The sequence below is a fragment of the Setaria italica genome, chromosome I (genome assembly GCF_000263155.2).
Source record: "Setaria italica strain Yugu1 chromosome I, Setaria_italica_v2.0, whole genome shotgun sequence".
Taxonomy (NCBI): Eukaryota; Viridiplantae; Streptophyta; class Magnoliopsida; order Poales; family Poaceae; genus Setaria; species Setaria italica.
Genome location: NC_028450.1, coordinates 35,779,387 through 35,788,896, shown reverse-complemented (window position 1 = coordinate 35,788,896; position 9,510 = coordinate 35,779,387). Strand labels below are relative to the sequence as shown.

Below are 9,510 nucleotides of genomic sequence, written 5' to 3'. Positions count from 1 at the left end.
CAGAAGACAAATGGTCTTTGTTTACACACTTGCATTTCAAACGGTCCCTTGTTCCAAGCATCAAATCTTTCTTCCATCATGGCCTCTTGTTCCATCACCTTTGATGTTACGCAGGACGCTAGCCCATCCTTTGCTCTCTAATGGGCATTCTCGGAAGGTGATAACTAGTTTGTCTGAATCTTTGCGGGATTAAACTAGTTCTTGCGAATTCCATGTGTTTGAAATAGGTTCAAAATCAGTGCAAGAGCACCCGTCACGTAACAAGACGTCATGGAAGACTCGGTAGGAACAAGCTTCCTTTCCTGGAGTCTTTCCAAAGACTCGCCGTTTCATGCGAAACAGCTCAAGATTCAACGGAAAACCAAATTACACACTCCACATTCGTTCTTTCGTAAATCGCAGTAGCAAATCTCCCGGCAGATCCGGCCTTCTGAAACATCCTCATCGCCGAGGCTGATTGACGAACCCATCACTACTCGATCACTCACAGTCCACCAATAAAATCTTGGTCCGATCCGGAGCTCCACGCCCACTGCACGGAATGGCAACCGGCCGTGGAGCTCACATTATTTGCACGGGATCACCCGTAAACGAGAGCCTCCCGTAAACCTGAGGATTATTTGTGAACAGGGCCGGCAGCATGAGGATTTTTTGGCCGAGCAAACGAGCGGCCGCAGGGGCGATCGGTGCACGGGCGGACTGTGGTTATCCGTTTGCTCCTCCGCTGGCAGGCGCGTGAATATGACGGGGCGGGGATGGCGATCGGCGGCGACGGCGACAGCGACGCCGCCCAGCACCTGTGGTCCTCCGGCCTCGTTCCACCGTGCCGCTGCATGATTCGTGCGGGAGCCAGTTGTTTGCGACAGATATTACTGGCGCCATCTTTGTTGGGTTGTGTCATCTGGGTTCCTGCTTCCTGGATTTGCTGCTATATGTGTCCTGGGAATCTTACCATGTACTCGTGGTGTTGCTTGCACGCGTTCATGAGCTATGATTCCTACCAACAAAAATCTGAACGAACTGGGCCTGGGTGACGCTGATCTGACACTGCAAACTTGCAAAGCAGCTGCTTATGGATTACTGCAAACTTTTTCAGAACACTTCTTTTTTGTGTGCACTGTGAAGCTCTGTTTCGTGTGTCCATGGAAAAGTCTACAGAGAGATCAGCGACAGCATGACACAGTCCAAGCAGGGGGAGCATCAGAGGATGGCGATGAGTGGTGGCTGTGGGGCATCGGGCCGAGAATCGAAATGGACAGCGGGCCCCCTCGATCCACATCCACATTGCAAAATTGGCATTTGGGTAAGATCCTGTTTGGGAGGAAGGGGCTAAAGTTTAGCACTGCATTTGAGCGGGCTAAACTTTACTGCAGTGCTAAACTTTAGCCCTTTAGGGTGTTTGGGAAGGAGGCTAAAATTTAGCACATGTGTTGACAAAAGACTCATTTACCCCTGCTTTCTCTCTCCTTTACCCCTCCTCTTCCTTCTCAACTCCTCTACGCCGTCCGCGAGATCTGCCGCTGGTGCTCCTGGTGCTCGCGCTCCGAGCGCGCCAAGGCACAGACGAGGTTCGCGCCCTGCTACCATTACGCCGCGACAGAGGAGGGAGAAGGGCGTGGGGCAGCCGAAGCGGAAGCGGATCCAGGCGAAGGCGCCTTGGGCGGCGGGGCTCGACGGATGTAGCGGTGGGGGCTGGCCGGAGGCGGTGGAGACCTCGGGGGCCGGCTAGAGGCGGCGGGACCGGCGGAGGCCGTCCCGAGGCGGCGGGGGCCGGCCGGAGGCGATGGAGCCGGCGGAGGTAGTGGGGGCCGGGCGGAGGCGGCGAAAGTCGCAGAGGCGGCGGGGGTGTCGCGGGGGAGAAGGGTGTCGCGTGGAGAGGAGAGAGGAAGGGGGGCAGGGGTGGAAAATGGCCTTGGGGGACCATTTTTAGCCCCCTTTAGTTCATTTTAGCACCCCTTGGAGGAGCTAATGGATCATGGGGGGCTAAATTTTAACCCCTCCATTTTAGCCCTGGTGTTTGGATGAGAAGGGCTAAAATCTGACTAAAAGGAGTTTAGCCCCCTCTCCCAAACAACCCCCTAAATGTCATAAATTCGTTAAAGCTGTTTTGGTCCGGCTGCCTGATATATGCCTGGAAATTCACAGATGTTCGGAATTCTAGGATAAGCTTGAATAAAAAGAATGCGCCTAGCTTCTAGGACTGTTTATGAAAAAAGAACCAAATTTACAGAGTTACAATATAGATCCATCATATCACTGGGATACTGCAACAGATTGTTTCTTTTCTTTTAATTGCAAGGGCAGCACCGACAAGTTAATCATGCTGTAGTACTGAGATATATACTACGTATAACGAAGTAAAAATGAAAATTTTGAAATGTGCCAAAAAAATCACTGCATTTTTTGCGAACAAAAGTTACTACAAGCATGTCATGATATGGATATTTTCTTTTCTTTTCTTTTTCTTTCTTTGCAGAACACATGCATGCCTACGAAAGTGATGTGCCCTCTTCAAAGATAAAATATACTCCAAAATCCCCATGGTCTGTTAAAAAAAACATATGCTCTTTGCAGGGTCATTTTTTATGACAAGGATCAACCACCAGTTCTAGGATTAGTATCTTCTTGGATTGGATCCTCAGGTGCTAGGCCTATATATAGCCACATTATATGCCAGTGGCAAAACCACTACTAGCACGCAAATTTGGCCAGCAGATCGCAACACCACTCCTTAATTAGACAGCAACCAGCCACCTACTTCCCGCCCTAGGCTTCGATCCAAATCAAGACAACACATTGATCTGCAGGTTGCAGAATGGAGAGAACACTGATCACCTCTAACCTCTCCATGGCTGCGCATCCTTCAAGGTCGTCTGGGAGAGTTCACTACATCTCCCCTGCAGCCTCTGCTGCTGCACAGAACTCCAGCTACAACAGGAAGAAGAGCACCCCGTCCCGACCACCGCCGTCGGCCGCCGCAACCGCCACCGTCGTCACCTCCCCTCCTCCAGCCACTGACAATGCTCAGCCCGCCGCTCCGAAGCAGGCCGAGCAGCAGGAGAAGGGAGAGCGCGTGGCGGCCAAGACCACCACTTCAAGAACCGCTACCGCAAGAGCAAGGGCGCCGACGAGCCAGGCTCTGGCCCGGCCTCGCCGCCGCCCTGCCCCGGCGGCCGCGTCCCTGCCGATGGCGTTCTGCAGCGCGCTGGAGGAGGCGATCAACACGTTCGTGGACCCGCCGGCGCTGCGGCCGTCGGTGGACCCGCGGAACGTGCTGTCTGCCAACTGGGCTCCCGTCGACGAGCTGCCGCCGACGCCCTGCCCCGTCGTGCGCGGCGTCATCCCACGCTGCCTCGCCGGTGGGGCCTACATCCGCAACGGGCCCAACCCGCAGCACCTCCCGCGCGGGCCGCACCACCTCTTCGACGGCGACGGCATGCTGCACTCCCTGCTCCTCCCGGCGGCGGACTCGCCGCCGTCGGCCGACCCCATTCTGTGCTCGCGGTACGTGCAGACGTACAAGTACATCGTGGAGCGCGACGCCGGCGCGCCGGTGATGCCGAACGTCTTCTCCGGCTTCCACGGCCTGGCCGGGTTCGCGCGCGGCGCCGTCGTGGCGGCAAGGGTGCTGACGGGGCAGATGAACCCGGCCGAGGGCGTGGGGCTCGCCAACACCAGCCTCGCCTTCTTCGGCGGGCGCCTCTACGCGCTGGGCGAGTCAGACCTCCCCTACGCCGTGCGCGTCGACCCGGCCACCGGCGAGGTGACCACGCACGGCCGGTGCGACTTCGGCGGCCGCCTCTTCATGGGCATGACCGCGCACCCCAAGAAGGACCCCATCACCGGCGAGGTCTTCGCGTTCCGCTACGGGCCCGTCCCCCCGTTCGTCACCTACTTCCGGTTCGACGCCGCCGGGAACAAGGGCCCCGACGTGCCCATCTTCTCCGTGATGCAGCCGTCGTTCCTGCACGACTTCGCCGTCACCGAGCGTTACGCCATCTTCCCGGAGATCCAGATCGTGATGCAGCCCATGGGCATGGTGGCCGGCGGCGCGCCCGTCGGATCGGACTCCGGCAAGGTGCCCCGGATCGGCGTGCTCCCCAAGTACGCCACGGACGAGTCGGAGATGCGGTGGTTCGAGGTGCCGGGCTTCAATATCATGCACACGCTGAACGCGTGGGAGGAGGCCGGCGGCGACGAGCTGGTGCTGGTGGCGCCCAACGTCCTGTCCGTGGAGCACGCGCTGGAGCGCATGGAGCTCGTGCACGGCTGCGTCGAGAAGGTGCGCATCGACCTGCGCACGGGCGCCGTGTCGCGCACCCCGCTCTCGGCGGGGAACCTCGACTTCGGCGTCATCCACCCGGGCTACCTCGGCCGGCGCAACCGGTACGGCTACTTCGGGATCGGCGACCCCATGCCCAAGATCAGCGGGGTGGCGAAGCTGGACCTGGAGCGCGCCGGCACTGGAGACTGCACCGTGGCGACGCGGGACTTCGGGCCCGGGTGCTTCGCCGGGGAGCCCTTCTTCGTGCCCGACGACGTGGAGGGGGACGGCAACGAGGACGACGGCTACGTGGTGTGCTATGTCCACGACGAGCGCACGGGGGAGAACAGGTTCGTGGTGATGGACGCGCGGTCGCCGACGCTGGACATCGTCGCCGAGGTGCAGCTGCCCGCACGCGTCCCCTACGGCTTCCACGGCCTCTTCGTCACGCAGGCCGAGCTCCAGGCGCAGCAGCGATGGTCGGAGCATACCAGGAGCACAGAATTCCAAGAGAAAACACACACAAACTGAATACTGAATTGGTCATAGTATGAACAAAACTCTAGGCCATATAGCATTCGAGTGTACGAATTGTTGTATTGTAAATGTAGCATAACCCATAAAAGGGTTTCGTGAGTTGATATGTTGAAACACAAAGATTTTAACGAGTTTTTACTAGAGTATATACAAGGTTCATATCGCCTTGGATGATTGGATCGACCACTATATTATTATCAGCACCGCACACGGCACACGTACAGTGCCAAACCCATCAGTTGGGAGTGGGACAACCGACGCAGCGTCCGACTCCGACACGCAAGGGGCCACCCGACAACAGCACAATGATATTGGCCAGGGAATCAAGCACATGTAAAACGAGCAAGACATATAGCCAAAGAAAAAACAGTTATTTAACTGACTGCTTAGCACAAGACAGCAAACTGTGGACGATATGACCACACGAACTGCAGGCAAGTGCAGATATACAGTGCAATTCTGCTATTTGCATATATGTCAAGAGTATTGCTACAAATGTTAGGTGTATGTAGAGATAAACAGGATCATCCCTTCCACATCATCAGAGTTTTAAGTCTCACGAAACCAGCAAACTCAAACCTAACCTGTTATATCTCTCTTGTGACTAATCCAACTGCTCCAGGAAGGGCAGGCTACAGTTTTACAAGATAAATCTAACATTCATCAAGATTGTTCTCTGCAATATTTCACTCTTTTTTATGTATACTTTCTGTATCCAGAATCTCAGTAAGAGGGGGTACCTAGAAGAAGTCAGATGGATCAAGCACGACCTCCAAATTCTCAAGATTCATGCGGCACATCCCACAGTCTAGAAAGAGATATAAAGGGCACATTCTTTGTAACATGAGAAGCACCGTCGAGCGACTCTGATGCACATTTTACATAAGAGACTCCAATGCCAGTCATCTTTTCTCTGTGTCGCGCCCAGGTCACAAGGTATAAACCAGAGATAATTAGAAGCCCTCCAATAATACTGCAAATAAATAACACAGACCATACATCAGAGTTCAGATCAAAAGAAACGGGAAATATGAATTGCTAGTAGACAGTTCACGGATCTTAGGGTGTCAGTAGGACATCAATATCCAAGAAAATTGTGTGTAGCTGACACTCTGGAACAGTATTCTTCACACGAAAAAGAAAGGAAAGTTAAAGCAATGAAAAAGTACAACAAGTAACATCAATTTTACCTTCCAAGGTAAATTGGGCTTCCCAGAAAAATCATAGATAATAGAGCAGAGACCACTGGCTGAAGAGGGTTATAAAGTGCCACCATAGCAGGGCCCAGAATTTTGTTGGACCATGTCAATAGCACATAATTAAGAGCAGATGCCATTACTCCCTGTAATAAGGGAAGAAATATGGAGTTTTAGTAGCAGAAGTGTTGGCATGCATCAATCAACTACTTAATTTATGGCCTACATAGGCAAATGCAAACTGCAACCAGGGTCTCCTCCCTACACAGCAACAGCGTGATGCAGAATCTCAAATTCATAGTCACATACATGGGATCCTATTTCACTGCATCAGTACCAAGTACTAACATATATGAATATGATAGCTTATGTATATAATGGTGTAAATGTACATAATGGTGAAAGAGTGTTACATGCAAAATGACACACTAGGAACATACAATGACAGTAAATAATTGAAAGCTTACAGCATATACAACAGCAGCAAACTCAGATTGAGTCAAACTCCAATCGCCTTTATCATTTGTTGCAAAAACTCCTGAAATGACCATTAAAACAGCTCCAAAAAAGTACGAGTATGCAGTCAGTGACAGACTTGAAGGATACTTCACCAAAATTGGAGCCTGAAATGTTGGCATACAAACACAATAAAATAAATAAATAAGAGAGCTTTCAATGAAACAAATATAAACATACTGAAAAAGTGAAGGCAAGATACAAAAGGCAAAGTCAAATGCAGGTATGTGGCTTAATCCAAGACAGTTAGAGAGATTATATCCTTTTGTAAAGACTAGTTTGAACTACTACAGCAAGGTATGATTTCTCTGCCATGATAACATCTATAACAGCTATCTAAATCTCAGGCCAAATTCAATATTAAATGCTCTGAATCTCTGATGACCAGCTACACAGCATGTAGGATGTGCTCTGAATCAGTTCTACTGCAAGTGTCAGAAACGGAGAAAGCTACCAGCAAGCTATTAAGACTAAAACATTTATAGACTATAATGCTCTCAATAGACTTGATGCCAGATAATTCTTGCCCTTCTATTGCTGATATAACTCAGAGGCATGCAGAATTAGCACTGCACCAACATTTGATTGGAAATTAAAGATTTAAAGTACGAAGCATCCTGTTTGTAAGCAAACAAGTATCCCGGCAGCCTAAAAATCACTAATACCTGCAAAGCAAGGTAAGTAGCCATACAGAGGCAGTTCCCTATCAAGCACAACACTCCAATGTGCCACTTTTCCAGACCAAATGCCATGAACAGAGATACTAGAGATCCAGCAGGCTCGGGCTGTGACATGTCAGCTAGGACCCCATGACTATGAACATCAAGCTCAAGCTCACTGCTACCATACACAGCTGGGCCTCTGTACAGCACCATGAGAACAGCGCCGAGCACACAGACGATTGTGCCACCTATCTTGGCTCGGCCCTCGTTTGAGACCAAGCTCACCGTTTCAGTCCTGAAACACGAGGGAGGTTTAAGTTCGATGGCAAGTAAGAGTGTGAATTTGTGTGGAGCATCGCGATTGAGAGACCAACCCCATGATGAGGGCCAAGATGAAGGTGAAGGCGGGAATTGACGGCTGAATGGCGGCGGCGTAGGTGGGGTTGGTGTAGCTGAGGCCAAGCAAGAACAGCAGCTGGTTGCCAAAGACGCTGCAGACCAAACACAGGGGGAACAGGAAGCAAAGCAGTCAGCATTGCTGATTAGTCCCCGTTTGCTGTATCCGACAGTTAGTTGGGGGCTTACCCAGTGAGCCCGAGAAGGAAGAAGGAGCCGACGAGGCGCCAGGTGAGAGGCGGCGGCCGCGCCTGCGCGGGCGAGCCGCGGTGCTGGAAGAAGGCGAGCGGCGCGAGGACGGAGAGCGCGAGGAGGTCCCGGAAGACGCAGAAGACGACGCGGTTGACCCCGACGTTGAGCGCCTGCTTGGCGATGACGTGGTACCCGGCATAGACGAGCTGCACGCCCACCATGGCCGCGTGCGCCCGCCTCCCCTCGCCGTCCCGCTCCCGCGACGCCATCCCCCGCCGATCCCGATCTCCCTCCGCCTCCGGTGGGGCGGTCGGCCGGTCGCCGTCCCCTTCGGTGTTCACTTCTTTTGTGCGCTTGGCTCCTGGTGGGCTGCTCATTTTCGTTGGTCCAGTGGGCTAAGACCATGTCGAAGCGGGCCGTTGGCTTTCTAAATTTTTGGGCTGACACCTGGGCTTATCCGCTGGGCTATCCTACTACCGTAGGCCCAGCTTTCTCGGGATTGGGTCAGCCCGGTCGGGTAAGGGTGTGTTTGGTTTGAGGGTTCTACCGGGTTGGAATGGGTTCAACCCACATGGATCCGTGTTTGGTTGAAAAGTGAAGGGGGTTGGGTCCGTCCCTGAGGGGAATATTCCTCTCAGATGCGGGTCAAATGTATGCGCTAAAAACGAGCGGACGCACTTGACGGCCAATGGCTGGTGCGGCAGAGGAAGAGACCGCGCGGCGCGAGAAGAGAGGGAGGAGCGGGGGAGACCGGTGGGAAGAAGAAGGATGGCTTAAAAAATTATATAGTGGGTGACACGTGGGACCCACGTACAACAGTTGCAAGCGGTGTTAAAATGACATCTGACCGAACCATCAAGCAGAGCAAGAAACAGCAACATATCTCTGTTTGCACTGTCCATATGCAATGGAGGTGTGGTCATTGATCAAGAGCTGGACCAACAATTTAATATCGCTACCGATATCGGGATGTAACGTAGAAGATTGGTGGATCACATCGCTACAGGGTATGAACAAGACGCAATGGCGTACAAGTGCGGCACTCCTCATTTACATAGTTTGGAATCTGTGGAAGGAGAGAAACCGACACATCTTTGAAGGGGTGCTGGCTTCCCCAACTCATGTGCTGTTCTTCATCAAGGAAGAAATTGGCTTGCAACGGCAAGCATGTGGGTCTCTGAGTGTTCATTAGTTTTCTTATGTTACAATTTATCTATTTGAGCAATGAGTTTATGGAAAATTATGTAATATGAATCACGCAAAAGAACTATATTCTCTCCTTCTTAAATGATATGGTAGGGCTCCTACCGAAGTTAGTTTAAAAAAAAAACTTCCAACCAAACACGAGACGGGTTGAATCCATCCCTTTCAATCAAACACAAGATGTGTTGAATAAAAAAAAAAGTAGGATGGAACCGTTCCACTGGTTCCAAAACCAAACACACGCCAATATTTCCACTCACAGCCGCGGATTACTGTGCTCTACGCCTCTACCGTACTACCAGATACATCCTTTCAGTCTTCACCGACGACCGGGGTCATCTCGTAGTTCTCCCTTTATTAAACTTGCTCTATTTCTTAGTCTATTCCAATGAATTTTTAAGTAACACATTACACCACATTCGAATTTAGAAGTTAGAACTTGAAATACAAAATGCTATACAAGAAAAATATTGAGCTAAATTAGCTGAAGATCTTGGCTGTCATTCCTGTCAACTGTTCTGCTTACAGCCAAAGTGTCAAACAA

At 51.8% G+C, this 9,510-nt stretch overlaps 2 protein-coding genes across 2 annotated transcripts; one reads left to right on the top strand and one right to left on the bottom strand.

The window, feature by feature from the left end:
- The first annotated feature begins 2,563 nt into the window (after positions 1-2,563).
- LOC101783411 (9-cis-epoxycarotenoid dioxygenase NCED1, chloroplastic) lies at positions 2,564-4,960 on the top strand. Its single transcript, XM_004953541.4, has one exon. It carries the CDS (start codon positions 2,816-2,818, stop codon positions 4,793-4,795), a length of 1,980 nt encoding a protein of 659 aa, XP_004953598.1. The 5' UTR covers positions 2,564-2,815; the 3' UTR covers positions 4,796-4,960.
- A 201-nt stretch (positions 4,961-5,161) lies between these two features.
- Positions 5,162-8,109, bottom strand: LOC101783006 (WAT1-related protein At5g45370). The gene is made up of 6 exons (XM_004953540.3): positions 7,761-8,109; positions 7,550-7,666; positions 7,179-7,470; positions 6,465-6,620; positions 5,992-6,143; positions 5,162-5,774 (listed from the first exon to the last, which is right to left on the bottom strand). The coding sequence occupies exons 1-6, from the start codon at positions 8,030-8,032 to the stop codon at positions 5,582-5,584; spliced, it is 1,182 nt and encodes a 393-aa protein (XP_004953597.1). The 5' UTR covers positions 8,033-8,109; the 3' UTR covers positions 5,162-5,581.
- Between the last annotated feature and the right edge of the window lie 1,401 nt (positions 8,110-9,510).

Bases quoted from the DNA above. Each gene is read 5' to 3' on its own strand.
- LOC101783006 (XM_004953540.3), bottom strand. From the start codon at position 8,032: ATGGCGTCGCGGGAGCGGGACGGCGAGGGGAGGCGGGCGCACGCGGCC. The intron at 6,621-7,178 runs GTATTAGTGATT...CCAACATTTCAG, and splicing joins CTACTTACCTTGCTTTGCAG to GCTCCAATTTTGGTGAAGTA. The intron at 6,144-6,464 runs GTAAGCTTTCAA...CCCTTATTACAG, and splicing joins TTGCTGCTGTTGTATATGCT to GGAGTAATGGCATCTGCTCT.
- LOC101783411 (XM_004953541.4), top strand. From the start codon at position 2,816: ATGGAGAGAACACTGATCACCTCTAACCTCTCCATGGCTGCGCATCCT.